At 35.4% G+C, this 17,333-nt stretch overlaps 1 protein-coding gene and 1 long non-coding RNA gene across 4 annotated transcripts; both read left to right on the forward strand.

Annotated features, from left to right (window-relative positions):
• The first annotated feature begins 649 nt into the window (after nt 1–649).
• On the forward strand, nt 650–11,704 carry LOC125843581 (12-oxophytodienoate reductase 2-like). Of its 2 annotated transcripts, none has more exons than XM_049522720.1 (6): nt 650–688; nt 2,436–2,535; nt 8,962–9,102; nt 9,190–9,320; nt 9,422–9,565; nt 10,309–11,704. In XM_049522720.1, exons 2-6 carry the CDS (start codon nt 2,480–2,482, stop codon nt 10,899–10,901), a joined length of 1,065 nt encoding a protein of 354 aa, XP_049378677.1. In that variant the 5' UTR covers nt 650–688; nt 2,436–2,479; the 3' UTR covers nt 10,902–11,704. The 2 variants fall into 2 exon arrangements, with proteins under 2 accessions (XP_049378677.1, XP_049378676.1); XM_049522719.1 differs by lacking the exon at nt 650–688 and adding an exon at nt 909–954 and having other exon boundaries at nt 2,434–2,535.
• Nucleotides 11,705–12,298: 594 nt separating this feature from the next.
• Nucleotides 12,299–15,486, forward strand: LOC125843588 (uncharacterized). Of its 2 annotated transcripts, XR_007444049.1 has the most exons (4): nt 12,299–13,280; nt 13,465–13,688; nt 14,973–15,047; nt 15,438–15,486. It is a non-coding gene; the product is annotated as an uncharacterized LOC125843588 (long non-coding RNA). The 2 variants fall into 2 exon arrangements; XR_007444048.1 differs by having other exon boundaries at nt 12,299–13,688.
• Nucleotides 15,487–17,333: the final 1,847 nt, after the last annotated feature.

Here is a 17,333-nt window from a genome sequence, read left to right on the forward strand (position 1 = left end):
TATGGCCATATTATGTATCTTTATTCGTGTTTTCAGTTGTTCATCATACTATTATTATATAGTAATCTTTTGTAAGTTAGTTTTGGATTTTTGTCTTGCCTACTCAGGGGTTGTGGTAGGCGCTATCACAATATGATTTGAGGTCGTGACAATTTTGTTGCTTTTGCTTCATTAAGCATGTTTGTCTTTTATTTTCAATGTGTTTTAATGATCTTTGCCACAATTTTTGTCCAGTATAAAGTTAATGACCTCATGCTCTATGACTTTAGAGTTTACAAGTTCAACATATCAGAACTTGCAAAGAAAAAAATTGCAACTAAATTCTTAGATAAATAGCATAACTATTTGATAATGTTTTGTTGAATATAATTAGGGATGAATTTTAATATTTACCAACAAAAGATGTTAGTGTTAGTTTATGTATCCTTTTGATAGTGACTTTAGAGCATACTGGTTCAAAATTGCTATTATTATTTTTGTTTCAATGTGTATGTTTTGCTTATCCTTTTAGAAAAGGTGAAGGGTAAGTTGGTCATTAAAAATAATGTTTTATAATACGTGTCTTTTTGCCCTAAAAAGAGATTGTCGGCACATCAGTTTTATATGAACATATACACATATTTTCCTTTTCTCTTCATCGATTCTATCGCCTTCTTCGATCATCCCAGAGTTTTACTATATTCAATAAGTATTGTAACATTTTTTTTATGTTTTATTTGTTGTTTTGGTTTTTTGCTGCTCATTGTTGGTAGTACTTGGTATTAATTGCAATGATTTCTCTCTATATTTATCATTAATGGCTTAAGATTGATGCCCTTAAATCCTACCTATTACTTGGTGTTCTTTGCTCATGAGGTTGAATCTAGAATAATAGATATTTTACTGACTTTCTTTATTCATTGAAATTTTATTTTTCCTTAGGCATAGGGTTTTGTTGCTTCTGCATCATTAAGCAGGAGGGTCTTTTGTTTTCAATGTCCTTTTATAATATTTGCCATAATTATTGTCCATTATATGGATTATGAGAGTTTACAGGTTCAACAGCTCAGAGCTTGCAAAGAAAAAATTTCTACTAAATTCTTAGATAAATATCTTGATTATTTGATAACATTTTGTTGAATATAATTAAGGATGAATTTTTACATTTACAAACAAAAGATATTTGTGTTGATTCATGTATCGTTTTGATAGTGACTTTAGATTTTACTGGTTCAAAATTGCTATTATTTTGTCTTGTGTTGAAAAGGGACAAATGTTTCCAACAATTGCCAGTGAAATAAGTAAAAAGAATGGCATCCTCAAGTATAATGGAAGAAGAAATAGAAGAAGCAATTATAAAACAAAACATATAAAAACCAATCACTACAAGAAAATGAAATGAAGTACTAAACAAATGCTTAGAGCTTGTGGGATATTACTTCTTCTTCATTAAACTTCATAAATATATATATACCTGGAGTAGGATTTAATGTTAATGTTTTAACTACTATATGAGAGACATTTATATTTAGGTACTTGAGTCTTGTGTTTCTAAATTAATTTTCTCGAGAAGATTTTGTAAGGAATGAATTGTTAGATTGTGCTGATGTTTTTGAAATGATGGGTACATCACTACAACAATTTTTAGCTATTGTGATATTATGTTAGCTCTTCTATTCATTATGTTTTACAATCTCATTTAGCTTCTATGATATTATGTTAGCTCTTCTATTGATTACAATTTAGAACTGCTTCTAGCTATTGCGATATTTGGTTAGCTCTTCTATTCATTAGTTTACTATAACTATATATTGAACGCAATACTTTTAGCCTCTAAGATGTGACCTGCAAAGTTACTACCCATTTTTTGTTCTTTTTCCCCTCAGCTTCAAAATCTATTGTTCAACTCCAAATTGAAAGACACTTATACAGCCTAGGAGAATGGAGAGCAAACTTATTAGTTTGATGAGCCTAAGGGACCAAAATACCCTTATTTTTCAATTTAATGACAAAGAGCACACATACTAAATCTGTTAAATGTGTTATGTGGCTTTATCTTCAACCTTCTTCATCTCTGTAATGGATCTATGTGTTTTTTTCCCATACATCTGCTACTAGATATGCTCAAATTTTTTTAATCTTATATTTTTCTAATGCTAACTTCCTACCTTGTTTACCTCATGTAATAGGGACAAATGTTCTTGTTGAATATAAAAACAAGGAGACTACACCCTAACTAACCTTCAACATAACACGTTGCATATTCTTAATATCTAAATAGAATGTACATAACTATCTCGTAAATCTCTGAATCCAAATTTAAACACATTGTTTACTTTTCAATTACTGTAGTATTGTGTTTTTTCAAATAAACACATGTAGTATTATTCATATGAGCATCATTCTCTACTTTCTCCTTGTAGTTTTGTATACTAACAACACCTTTTGCATTTTAGTGCAAGAATTGCAGTGAAGGTCAAAATAGAGGAGAAAGCTCGAGATGGAAAATCCTTTGCTCACACCCTATAAAATGGGTAACTTTCAACTTTCTCACAGGTACTTTTGACTTTCTTGTTTGAAAATAGTTTCATATAGAATATATTTTTGGTGCTTTCTGGAGCATAGATTGTTTGATAATGCACTTCTTATGGTTGAAATGGATGATTTTGATCAGAGGAATCCTGAATTTATATCTTTATAACAAATTAAGAATAACAAACTGAATGAAAACTTGTCTTCTTGTATTTTTGGCCATTTATAAGAATTGCCTCATGTGACTTTCATAAATCACATGAGATTGTATTGGAATCGAATGGCATACTTGAAAGCATGTGCTCTTCAAGGTATTCCGACAATTAATGGCTCAATCTTTGGGTCAATATAAACACAAGGAAGTTGATAACCTACTCAATCTTTAAAGTATTAATATTAGGGAAAATAATACAAATCTCACTAATTAAGGTCTTGATTACGTGCCTTCTCATAAATTTTGAAATGATTATTCGTGCAAGATTTCGATCTTCAGATACATGTATGTGATGCATTTAGATAGATGTATCTTGGATACATGAATAAAAATTAGGTGTAATTTACTTCAGATACTTGTATCCAAGTGGATTTACATGTATCATGGATACAATGACTCTCTCACTCACATCTCTCCTATTTTGATTGACTATCTCTCTCTCAATTGCCTCTCTTCCTATACATTTGTATGTCAGAATGTATCTTCAATGTATATGGTATCTCAAATACATATATGTAGTGTGATTTGTAACTCTCTTGCTCGCCTCTCTCCGATCTCACTCACTCCTCTTTGTGTATATGTATTTTAGAATATATGTGGAATGTATATGGTACCTCAAATACATGTATCTAGTGTCATTCGCATGTATTTGGGATACATTGATTCTCTCCCTCGCCTCTCTCCTATCTTGTTTGCCTCTCCTCTCTCGCTCCCCTCTCTCCCTTTGTATCTATATTTCAGATAGTATATGGTAGAAAAATACATGTATCTAGGAATATCTAACTTGAAATCTTGTATGGAATTATTAACTACTGAGACAATATGTAATTAGTTTAAACAAAAGGAAGAATTAGTAAATAGTGTAGTATTTTGCATAATTAGGCAGTTTTATTAAAAGTATTTTTGTGTGAACAATTTTATTACCACTTTGTCCACAACTATCGGCCACCACTGTTAACCACCTCTGCCATCATAACTACCACTACCACTGTCAACTACCACCACCATCACCAACCCACCTTTGTCATCATAATCATCATCGTTGCCAACTATTACCGTCAATCGCGGTCTATCACACCTACCAGTTCAATCATTATAGTTATATTAAGAATAACTACCATCATTATCACCTCTACAACTTCCATCATTACAGTTATATTCAGAATAACAACCATTATTATCACCGCCACCACTACAAAAAATTAGCATCACTACAACCAATTCCTACTTTTGACATCACAACTACCATCACGATCAATTTTCCACCAACATAATCATTATATACCACACATTTCTCAGTCAGCACCACCAACCACTAACATCTAAAGAGATTGAGAATCAAAGCAAACATGAATGATCTTGTTCAATTGTAACGTCAACTTAAATACAACTAAGACGTAACTAACTTGACTAATTTTGAGGAAGTACACTAACAACTTAATATATAACTAACTTGACTAACTCTAAGGAATTGCTTTAACAACTTAATATAATCTTGTGAAAAAGATAAGATCAAATGATTTGAACTAAATCTACTCTATAAACCTGAAAACTATAAGTATCTCAACACACCTCCTAAAGTTAGGTGTGGTGCAACAACACCTAACTTTGATAAACACCGAAGAAAGGCAGGTTTGGGCAGCAGCTTTGTGAGAGTGTGTGCAATTTGATCCACGGTAGGAAGATATTTGACAATCACTCTGCCTGATTGCACACTATTGCGGAGGTAATAAAAGTCTAGTGCAATGTGCTTCATGTTAGTGTGGAAGACTGGGTTTTTGTTGAGATATGAAACATCAATGTTATCACAAAAAAGTTTGGCATTTGTAAGACTTGGTATCGTAACTCATTCAACAAGTTTTGGACCCAAGTAATCTCAGAGAGTGCATTGGCTACCGATTTGTATTCTGCTTCAGTGGAAGAGCAAGCCACTGATTGTTGCTTCCCAGAGGACCAACATATAGGATTTGGTCCTAAGAAGAGTATATAATTAGATGTGGAGATTATGTCACAGCAATCGCCCACCCAATCAGCATCAACATACATATGTAGATTTCTATCAGAGTGGTGAGATATTTGCAAGCAAAATGTTGTTGATGACTTGAGATATCGAAGAACCCTTTTTACTGTTTCTGCTTTCAAGTGCTCCAGACTCGGGGATTGCATAAACTAAGATAATTTGTTAACTGCAAAAGCAATACCAGGACATGTGAATGATAAGTATTGCAACTTACCATGGTGCGGCGATAAAAGGTTGCATCAGTAGGAGGTGAACTTGAGAACATGGGTGTCGCAACCCCTTTATAGTCTGTTGTATCCACATCTAAGAGAATCTCAAGTATGTACCTGGAGTGTTATAAGACAATTCCATTCAGAACATGTTTAACTTCGATCCCAAAAAAGATAGTTGAGTTAACCAAGGTTTTTTGGGAGAACCTACCAGTCAGAGAGTTGATTACATGTGTGACAAGGGTTGGGTAATTCTAAGTAATGAGGATATCGTCAACATAAACCAAAATATACATAGTGACAACCTCAGATGTGAAAATAAATAGAGAGGCATCTGATTGAAACTTAACAAACCCGATACCAGTCAAATGAGACTTGAGAGCCTTATACTAGGGATATGGAGCTTGTTTTTTTGCCATAAATAGACCTTTTGAGATGGCATACATGATTGGGAAAATTAGAGTTAGCGTAGCCTTTCGGTTGAGCCAGGAATACTTGCTCTTGTAAGTTACCTTGCAAAAATGCGACGTTCACATCAAGTTAGTGAACCTTCCACTTGTTTTGAATTGTGATGGATAGAACGATCTTGATAGTGGTTGGTTTGACAACCGGACTAAAAGTTTCATAAAGTCCAATCCTGGATATTGTGTGAAACATTTTGCTACTAATCGCCCCTTGTACTTGTCAATGGAACCATTAACTTTCATTTAGTTCAAAACAACCAGTTACAATCAACATTGTTCATTGGGTCCTAGGTACTAGTTCCCAAGTTTGGTTTCTCATTAGGGCTTCGTATTCCAGATCCATGGTATTCTTCCATTCAATGTACTTAACTGCTTGCTTAAAGATATTTGATATGGGAGAATGGTAAGCCAAGAAGCAGAATTGTTTTTTCGATTTGAAGATATTATTTTTGGACCGTGTGACCACACTGGAGAGTGGAGGGGCATCAATAGTCGGCATAGTGTCTGGAGGATTTGGTGGGACCACATTGGAGGGTGGAGGGGCATCGATAGTCGGCATAGTGTCTTGAGGATTTGGTGGCTGCTGGATCAATATTGGTTAGGGAGGACTAGAATCGGGTGATGGGGGAGAGGTGGTGTAGGAGGGATTATTAAATAGTGAAGGAGATTGAGAAGCGATAGGAATTATACCTAATGAAGTGGAGGTTGCTAGTAGTTTCCCTTCAATTATGAACTCTTGAGTGTTGCGAGATAAATGCAAATTTGTTGAATTGGAAGGAGAGGGAACTGTTGGGGGGATAGTAATAGGCGGCGGAAGAGTTGGAACGAGATTGGAGTCCAAATTGTGTTGGACTTCTGGATGGGCAATCTTACAAACTGGGGACTCTATGATTTCCCATTTTAACGTGGAAATTTTATTTTTCAAGTGTGAGAACATTAGAGTAAAAGGAAAAATATTTTCACAAAATTGAACATCGCAACTAACGAATATTTTTGAGTTCATTGGATCAAAATAGAGGTGTGCATGATTAACAATAGAAACTCCTAAATAAACACATGGTGTAGATCTAGGCTGAAACTTATTGTGTGTAAATGGTTTAAGCCATGGATAACAAAGTCAACCAAAAATTTTTATCAAAGAGTATTTTGGTGGTTCGCCATATAATTGTTTATAAGGAAAATCATTATTCAGGCCAGGTGTAGGAAGTCTATTTAACATATAGACAGCATGGTGACAGGAAAATGACCATAATTCAGATGGTAGTGAGGCTTCATTGAGAAGAGTTCTAGCTGTTTCGACAATGTAACGATGTCTTCGTTCAGCTATGCCAACTCGTTGGGGTGCGTAGGGTGGGGAAATTAAATGTTCAATGTCATTGCGTTGTAGGTAGTGTTTAAGACATGTGTATTCACCCCCCTCCATCAGTATAAAAGGCAATTTTGTGTTTAAATTTTTTTTCACCAAAGGATGAAATTGTGCGAAAATAGAAGCGACTTCACTTTTGTTTTTGATTGTATACAACCAAATATATTAGGTGTAATGATCAACAAAAATGTTGTAATACAACTTTTTATCAATGGATAAAATGGGTGATGGACCCCATAAATCACTAAACAAAGTTTGAAGTGGTGCATTGCTATTTTAAAGTGAGTTGTTGATATAAGAAACGATGAGCTTTATTTGATGAGCAAGAATTATAAAAATCAAACTTTTCTTTGGTTGAAAAGGGAAGTGAAAATTTATTCAGTACTAAGTCTAGGATTTTCAGATGAGGATTACCCAGGCAAGAGTACCATAGTTGATGGGAGACTTTGGTGGAGTTGAAGTTGGCGGAAGGTGATATATGATCCCTACGGGGCCACTAATAGAGCCCATTTTTATTCCAGCTTTGTACCAGCATTCTCCAAGTTTTGAGATCCTTCACAAGAAAAGATTATTGAAAGTTCGATTGAGGTTAGATTGTCAGAGCAAAACTTAGCACCAGAAATAAGGTTCTTTTTGATAGTTGGACAACAAAGAGTGTTAGAGAGCATAAAATTAGAATTAGAAGCCTTAATTCGAGTTAAACTAGTGTGAATAATGGGAATAGTTTTACTGTCACCCATGGACATTTCCTCATTGCAAATATACTCTTCAAATTTATCTGAATCTATTATGACATGATGGATTTCTCCAGAATCAAGGATCCAAGGATTTGCATCTGGTGATGATTCGACAGAAAGTTGACCTTAGCTTCAAAGTGATTGCACAATTTTGAGTGACACACATCAGTGGTGTGCCCGATCTTCTTCCAAAGTTGGCATTTAACAGCTTGCCTGGGTTGTCTCCCATTTTGTTGATTGTGCCAGGGTACGCCTATTGTTGAGCCTGTGGTTTCGAAGATTGATTGGGGAAGTGGTAATTATTCTTGTGATGTTGGGGCTGAAAGTTGGTCCTTTGTACAAATGCAGTTGTGATGATTGAGGATATTTTTGCAATATCTTGATGTTTGAGAAAGAGTTCATGGTCCGTAAGTTTCTGGAATAGCTCCTCAAACCTTAAGGTTGTGTCACGCGCTCTTATAGCGGTAGTGATTTCACGGTACTTATGATCCAGGACACTCAAGATCTTGACTGCTAGTTCATCATCAGCCACTGGAGAGCCTGCTAATTTGAGAGTATCAACAATTAGTTTGACCTCATGTAGGGAAGTAGCAACTATCTTAGAGGTCTTTTTCAAGTTTGCAACTGATCTCACAAGTTGAAGATACGAGTGTGGCTGTTGTTGGTATAAGCTATATGAAGGAGATACCATGCCATTTTTGTCGAGGAAGCAGTTGCAACAATGGGAGCAATGGTAGGGTCAATTGATGCCATCATTGCCTATTGAATTAGTTGATCTTGGCAAAACTATGTATGATATTAAGGATTTGAGATAGTACTATCAGTTTGGGTGATAGTGGTTGGCGGAGTAGATTTGGCACCAGTGAGATGCCCAAGGAGCATGTGTCTGTTGAGTAGCATCACCAGTTGCAAAGTTGAGGTTACCTTGCAGTTTGATGGGTAATTGGGCTGCTGGAATAAATTGTACCACATGAGTGGTAGTTGGGACTGCAGCAGCACTGTCACTGGTGGTAGCAGGGACAACCATGTTTTTGAAGAGGAGAGAGAAAAAAAATTGGATCCGACTCCTAAGAGTTTTAGAGAGGCTCTGAAACCATAAAGAGATTGAGAATCAAAGCAAACTTGAATGATCTAATTCAATCATAACATCATACAAGTAAGATGAACTAACTTCACTAATTCTAATATGTAACTAACTTGACTAACTCTAAGGAACTATTTTAACAACTTAATCTAATCTTGCGGAAAAGATTGGATCAAACAATTTGAACTAAATCTACTCTAACAACCTGATAACTACGAGTATCTCAACAACATCAACCAACTTATCATCCCAATCATTACTACCACCACAATTACCAATTGCTACCATCGTTCTTTTTGGATTGATGGATAAAATATGAATTACTTCTTATTAGTAACACTTAATAAGTTTTGCAGAGTTGTGTTGGCGCCATTAACAAGGACAAGATCATATGGCAATGTTCCTCAACCACATGTTGTCCTTTATTACTCACAAAGAACCACAAAAAGCAGTTTTCTTATATCAGAAGCTACAGGAGTTTCTGACACCTCCCATGGGTAACCTCAGTTCTTGCAATTTACCAAGTTTGTAGCTCTAATTAATTTCCTCCCAAATACTCTTTTGAAATACTTTATTAATTGAAGATACAAAGATACACCTGGTATATGGAGGAAGGATCAAGTCGAGGCCTGGAAACCAATTGTAAGTGCTGTCCATGACAAAGGAGGAATCTTTTTTTGCCAACTTTGGCATACAGGGAGAATTTCTACCAAAGGTAACTAACTTTGCCTCAGTGGTTTTAACCAATTTATATACTCATATTTGATACTTCGGGAGAACCATCTCATTAAATGTAACTCCGGATCCTCTTAACAGATTTCCAGCCCAATCGACAAGCTCCTATCTCGAGCACAGACAAGCCAGTAAAAACTCAAACTCCGCCACGACAGCTGAGCACAAATGAAATTCCTCAAATTGTTAACGATTTCAGGATTGCTGCTAGAAATGCCATTGAAGCTGGTAAAACTTTTCAGTCTACTTTGATAGAAGTTGTTTGAGTCTTAAATTCTGGAGTACAAAATCTTTATTTCATATTTACTATTTTTATGATGTATAATACCCTAAAAGGAAAGAAGACAAAAAACACAAAATCAGTATTTGATAAAATGGATGGTGAGAACCTTAGTATGAAAATAACATGCATAAGATGAGTTGAATATATCAGTATTTGAATAATTCTAATGACTTATTCGTCAAACTTGATAAAATAGGATGACCTTTTAGTATGTTATATATAGGAAGAGCTTAAATTTTTTCCCAGTATGTAGATTCATTTTATATTGCGTATATTTAGAATGTAACTGTCATATGTGAACATTGGATTAGAACTTGTACTGTAAACAATAAAGCAGAGAAACAAGAAAAGAATTTTGTACTAATTGCAACAGAATTTGTGTGAACAATATGACTTTTGCAGTCAAAATGACATTATCGGTGCTCTTCAGAGAAATTTAAACCAGAATGGGTTACTTTTCAGTTATCTCCACCATGGTCTAGGGGAAATAAAGAAAAGAAATTTAGGTGTAGAAGTTTTTGCAAACAATTTTACATCTTGTAGACCATTTTCTGATATGAGTGCTTTGTTAGATTAATTACTAGGTGACTTGATTAATTGTGATGTGCTGTCACATCAGTATTGCCTTCAAATACACTTTGTAGGATTCTGAAATCAATATTTTATTATGTAAGCTATTCAATTGTAGGATTTGATGGGGTTGAGATCCATGGAGCACATGGCTATCTAATTGACCAGTTTATGAAAGACCAAGTCAATAATCGAACTGACCAATATGGAGGGTCTTTAGAGAACCGTTGTAGATTTGCACTCGAAATAGTTGAAGCAGTTGTAAATGAGATAGGAGCTGACAAAGTCGGAATAAGGCTTTCCCCATTTGCTAACTACATGGATTCTGGAGACTCAAATCCAAGTGCTTTGGGACTTTACATGGCTGAATCCTTGAATAAGTATGGTATATCTTATTGTCACATGGTTGAGCCAAGAATGAAAACAATTGGGGAAAAAGTTGAATGTCCTGAAAGCCTTGTACCCATAAGGAAGGCATTTAGAGGTACTTTTATTGTAGCTAGTGGTTACGATAGAGAAGATGGAAACAAAGTTGTGGATGAAGGCCGAGCTGATCTTGTTGCGTATGGACGTCTGTTTATAGCTAATCCGGATTTACCCAAGAGAATTGAGCTTGATGCACCTCTCAATAAGTATAACAGGGAAACATTCTATACTTCTGATCCTGTTGTTGGCTATACTGACTATCCATTTCTAGAAAATGTGGTATGATGATGCCAAGGAAGCTTTAAAGATCACTAGGACTTCCTCAACAAGGAAAGGATTCCTTTGTATCTTGAAGTGTCCTCGCAAATCAAATTATCACCTTTGATTTAGTTTCCACCCCAGAACCTGTATTCCAGGACTTTCTTTCTTGACTTGATTGGATATCCATTTTACATCCTCATTCCAACTTAAGATACGTCTTTACAGAGAAAGAACATATGATTGAAAGACAACTTGTCATGTAGAACATTATATGGAAGTTGTGAACCCATTGGAACCAAAATTCATCTCTTTTATCGTGCCAAAATCCAGAGTAGTTTACATATGACTACTCTATTAAAAATGTTGGAAGTCAATCAAATCCAAGCCTCTGGCTCCTCTTGGTTTGCTCAAAGTTCCCATGCTACCAATGACTTCCTTGAAGTTTCTGTAGCCCCTGACCATAACAACGTTGTGCAGATGCTAGAGATCATTTGAATCACTTTTTTTGGCAGCTAGAAAATGTGTGCCCGATATGTTTGCAGTGTATACTTTTGATAAGTTGCACTCTCCCACTATGCCTTGCTTTTCTACTTGGTCAGTTACGACGTGTTGTCGACGTCCTTCAAATGATAACTTTGTCTATATAACATAATCATATAGGAGGAGTATATGCAGCTAACAAAGAAGAACAACTATGCCGAAAACATACCAATAACTCACGAGCGACAACCTCGGTGATAAATAAATGGTGTATCACCACACCCTTCCTTTCTTCCACTTCCCAAATGATAACATGACCTTTATATGAGGTCAAGCTTACTAACCAACCTTAGTTCACGGTAAAAAAAAAACCTTAATAGCTTAAACAATTACACATAACTCAAACTCACGGTTTTCGATCACCATCCGATGAGTTCTTACCATAAACCTATTAGTGATATCTCTTGATTGATTATTAGGATATATCTTGATTGATATTCCATAATTTAGTATCTCATTAGTGATTTAGTTTCTATTATGATTAGGAGAAGATCGCAATCCTGTATTAGCTGATTCTTTCCTTATTTTTTTTTGAGAAGGTTTCTTTCCTTATTTGTTGTTTGCTCTCTTGTATAAATACACATACATATTAATAAAAATCACATCACTCCAACAGTAAAGCTCATATGGTATCAAGAGCATAAAAGTTTAACAAAAAAGTTTTCCCTTACCACTTGTCTTTCCCGCTGCGACTAACAATGGTTTCAACTGATGCCTCCACTGAGAACACCTCAACCACACCTTCTACCGAATTCTCCGAAAACTCTCACCATCAATAGTAATGAGAAGTTGATCAATATCAACGTTGGTTCTCAAGCACCTCTAAAGCTCAACAATAGAAACTACCAGTCATGGAAAAACCAGTGGGAAACCATCCTCAGTGCATATGATTTTCTCCATTTTAATGAACAACCACCAAGTTCAACGACCAAACCTTTTCATCAACGACAAGACCATCTCATTCGGAGTGTCATTGTTGCCTCTTTATATTCTGATATTGTTCCATTTGTCATTGATGTCAAATCTTTCTTTTATCTTTGGAAAAATCAAAATGGAAACCTATGCGAAGCCATCACGTGCTCGTATCATGAGTCTTAAAGAGTCTCTAAGAAACTTGAAAAAGGGTAACCTCTCTATTACTTCATATCTACAAAAGATCAAACAAAATCTGCAGCACTTTAGTCTTTGCTGGCATCCAAGTTTCAGTGGATGAGCTCTTCCTTCATGCTCATCGTGGAGTTCCATCTGAATATGGCACTATCACTTCAGCTCTAACAGGATCAGTGAGCATAGGTACGAGGAACTCAAATCCTATCTTATTCCATATGGATTTTGCCACTCTCAGCCAGATTACCTCTTGTTTATATATGCTAAATCTAGAGTTATGCTCTACCTCATTGTATATGTTGATGAGCTAATTATCACGGGTAATCATCAATGTTCGGTGGAAGATTTTATTAGGTATCTTGCTAATCATTTTTCTATTAAAGTTATTCAAGTTAATAGCTTCAACCATGTTGGCTCAGTTCAAGTTATTCGCTCACCATATGGAATCTTCTGAAGTCAGCAGAAGTATATCTATGAGATCTTAGACTGAGCCAACATGGTTGAAACTAATCCCATGCACACACCAATGGCACACAGAGCTTGTTCTATGAGTAGTGATGGCTCTTTACTTGAAGATCCTAAAGAATATCGTTGTATAGTTAGAAGTTTACAATATCTTCATCTTACCAGACCGGATGTTGCCTTTGTTGTTTGCAAATTGTCTCAGTTTACAAGTGCTCCAACAACTACACACCAGACTATGGTTAAACGAGCACTACAAAAAAATGCATACTTTGTGGAGGCTTAATTGGGGAGGTCAGACTAACCTTCAGAAATTATGTCAAATTCTGGGGGTTTATTCAACCTGTGCAATTTAATTCAATATTGCGGCGGTTATGCTCCGTTAGTTTATTAGTATTTACTAAAAAAAGCCATTATAATGAAAATGTGTGCCAGGGTTTGGAACTTTCTCTCTTTATTTTTCCTCCCAAAATTTTAGGTTCGCCGGGAAAATGCTCTCAGAATTTTCTCGCTCTCGGTCACTCCACAACATCCATTAGATGAAGAGAAGAAGAGAAGTCTAGTGATTTATGTTCGCAGAAGAGAAGAGGAGCTCTCGTTAGGTGTTGATTTTCCATTAAAGAAGAGGAGAAGATTGATTGGATTCTCTCTAAGCTCGCAAATTTGCTCTTCCATCGACGAATATTCTCAAAATCGTCACAGGTGAGAATATCTTCTCCCTCATGTGCAGTATTAGGAGTTATGAATAGTCTGTTTGATTCAGATAGAGCTAAAGTTAGTTGTTTGTTTGATTTATTTTTGAATTTTGATTCTGGAATTAGTGTGTTTTCGTTGAGTATATTGATGCGGTAAGTTGTACTTTATGAGGAATTAGCTGGATTTGTTAGCACTGAATCTAACTCCTAAGCTCTTGGATGTTTCAGCATATGATGCAATGTGTGAAAAAATATTATTTTGTGCAAATTGCAACTCAATGAGTCAGTTTCTATTATCATTTCTAGACTGAATTTTCCAGTCCTAGTATCCAATAAAGTTCTGAATGTTGACTGAATTTTTTTTTGAGAAAGGTAACATTACTTCTATATATCCACAGGTATACTACATCAAAGTGTAGTCCCCCTCCAAAAATTTTTACTTACATCATTCCTAGGATCTTCTAGTTACAACCAGTCACTAATATTAAACACATTTTCAGAATGTTGACTGAATTTGAAGGATCTGGATATTGTTATGTGCAATTGTAGTACCATCGTGTTATCTACTCTAGATTATATAGATATACATTTGTTCTACTAGAGTGGTTTTTGATAGATCCTTTGCTCGAATGTTAAAGACTCTCGGCACTAGGTGGAATCGGACCCATATGCTCTTGTATGTTATTTGATTACCTATGTCAGTCCGGTTAAGATTTAAATTCTGGACAAGTAATTTAAGTGTTTTAATCACGATCGTAGGAAGCAGCTCGTTTCTTGATATATGTAGTTCTGATTATATATCTACTTTAAGTATCCTTTCAAAAAACACATTAGATGCATTATTTTGGACCTCATTCGTGACAAGTTGCTGTCCAGTTTGTTGCACAACTTCTCCTCAAGAAATTGAGATCACAAACTCATTAGATGCACTATTAGTACTCAACCAATACATCATATTTTGAAGTTGTAGCTCACACCTTAGCAGCTGAAAAGTGTCCAGAATTTTCAAGAACTAGGGCTTGTATTAGTACATAAGTACCATCAAAACTAACGTGCTCCGCACCTACAGTTTCACTCTGTTTCCAGCAATTAATTGCTGCTCAAAATCAAAAAGTCTCTTTCAACTCTATATAAGAAGCCACATTTCTTTCTTGGATATATTGTATCACATGTCTTCCTCATTTCCTAGCTTTGTTGCTAAGGTTTGTGACACAAACTGTTTAAGTTACAGGTCATTCTAAAGATATTTACCATTGTAATTAATGTTACTATAACACATGGTATTAAACAGGGAACTGAAGAAGCAAAGAGAAATGGCAGCTGTAGCTAAGGAGGAAGAGAAGAAGGCGTATAACTCTACTACCGAGTATGACACACATTTATGTTTCTCTTCATGAGCTCTGAATGTTCAGCTGCCATGTTGCATATTTTCCTAAATTGTTTGTTTCTCGTATTTGCTCAATGTGCTTTTTTTTTAAAAAAATTGTTATACAGTACTGTACACTCACCCCTTATTGTGTTCATTTGCAAACCTACTCAGCCATTCAACATGATTTGTCTATACACTGAAACTGGGTTATTTAGATAGAGCAACTTTAGGTGTAAGTTTCATTTATGCTGCATTATTCCTTTTTTTTTTCTTTTGCCTGTGGCTTTTTGGTTTAACATTCTACCATTCATCTGTTTTAAATTGGATTGATTGCATCATGGATCAGTGGCCTTTTAATTGTTTACTGACCAAGACTTGTCTCCGCAGTGGTATTGCAGTATCAATGGTGATGAAGTATTCTGACAATATTGTGAAGGTAGGGTGGACTCTAGTTGTGCATCTGCTTTAGTTTCTGTTAAATGGGTTCATCAGTCTAGTGTCGATTATCGTACATCTGAGATCACCGTAGAATATCTATGTTGTGAGTACATATTTGCTATTAATTACTTAATTATGCCTTCAGCGCGCCAATACTAATGAGATAAAGCAATGTGAACATATTTGCATATTGAAAAGGATGGTTATCAGTGGAGGAATATGAATGCTGAAATGGTGACCTGGACAGAATTGGAGCCAGAGTACTTGACCAATTCTTCTGATGNGCCTTAAGCGCGCCAATACTAATGAGATAAAGCAATGTGAACATATTTGCATATTGAAAAGGATGGTTATCAGTGGAGGAATATGAATGCTAAAATGGTGACCTGGACAGAATTGGAGCCAGAGTTCTTGACCAATTCTTCTGATGAATGAACTTCTCATAGTGATGAAGTATCTTACTGGATGCCCAATTCTTAATGTTTTTGGAAATTTGTTAGAAATATGTATAACACAAATGGATTGGAAAAATATTAGAATATTACTTTTAATACTGTAACTTGTTGGATATTACTTTTTATACTGTTAACTTTTTTTATTACTGCATCAGTATCATTACTTGTAAATTTATGGCTGTTTGAACTATTATTGGCTTAATTAGCTTTAGAGCACTGTTCTAAGAATCAATTTGTAGGTTCAAACTGCTGCAAAACAACCCCTGTTGCTTGTTACAGGGGTTAGCGAAAAACCCCCTACAACTTAATTATGGCAGACCTAACTCTGGAGTTGTTGAAACCTCAGTTACAACAAACTATGGGTTTAGTATGTTAAATAAATCCCCGCTATTTAGGCTTCTTTTTGTAATGGAGCTCTGTGCTATCTTGTTGGCACATTTGCTAATGGTCTGTTTTTTCGCAAAGGTAAGTCACTAAATCTGCACGCCTTCTCTGACTCAGACTGGGCAGGTAACCATGAAGATCTCTCCTCTACTACAACATATATTATGTTTTTTGGCTCCATTCCAATCTCATGGAATTCTAAGAAGCAAAGAGTTGTTGCTTGCTCATCCATAGAAGCTGAAAATCGTGTTATTGCTTTAGCGTCAGCTGAAATTTATTGGATCTGTAATCTACTTCAGGGTTGTCTATTTTTATCAATGAACCACTAGTTATCTAGTGATAACACGATTATTTTGTTTGACATCTCGTCCAACAAGGCATGCCCCATTATTGACTTCAACAATTGTTGCATCCAATTGCCAATGGTTGGCAAGGTTGGCAAATTTGCAGTGGCGACAAATGTTGAGAAACACAACAATTAAAAACTTTTGGTGGCACCACTTTGACATATTGTGGATGGTGTTGAAATTTGCAAATGCAAATTTCTTCTATAAAAGGAGTTCATTAGCTCATTTGTAAAACACACCAAGTTAGAGAAAAAAAATTATTTTGAGAGCAAAGTGAGGTATTCCATTGACTTTATAAGAAAAATAGTCTCTGCAGAAAAATAGAGTGTGAGCGATATTTTAGTAAGATGGAAATCCAAAGAGTGTTATTCCTTTTGAGTGTGTAGTAGGCACTTTGAGTATTGTATTCGTGACTACACAATGTAAAATTCTTTACTATAGTGATATCAGTTGCTCCTCTTGGCCCGTGGTTTTACCCTTATTTAGAAGAATTTTCACGTAAAATTCTTGGTGTCATTATTTTTCCATTTTATTTTCATTATTTTGACCATATATATTTTTGTTTTAATCTGCATTTTCCCCAACACTTAGATGCAAAGAGTTGTTGCTCGCTCATCCATAGAAGCTGAAAATCGTGTTCTAGCTTCAGTGTCAGCTGA

This window comes from Solanum stenotomum, chromosome 11 (genome assembly GCF_019186545.1).
Source record: "Solanum stenotomum isolate F172 chromosome 11, ASM1918654v1, whole genome shotgun sequence".
Classification (NCBI taxonomy): domain Eukaryota; kingdom Viridiplantae; phylum Streptophyta; class Magnoliopsida; order Solanales; family Solanaceae; genus Solanum; species Solanum stenotomum.

Bases quoted from the DNA above. Each gene is read 5' to 3' on its own strand.
- LOC125843581 (XM_049522720.1), top strand. From the start codon at position 2,480: ATGGAAAATCCTTTGCTCACACCCTATAAAATGGGTAACTTTCAACTT. The intron at 2,536-8,961 runs GTACTTTTGACT...TAAGTTTTGCAG, and splicing joins AACTTTCAACTTTCTCACAG to AGTTGTGTTGGCGCCATTAA. The intron at 9,321-9,421 runs GTAACTAACTTT...TCCTCTTAACAG, and splicing joins AGGGAGAATTTCTACCAAAG to ATTTCCAGCCCAATCGACAA.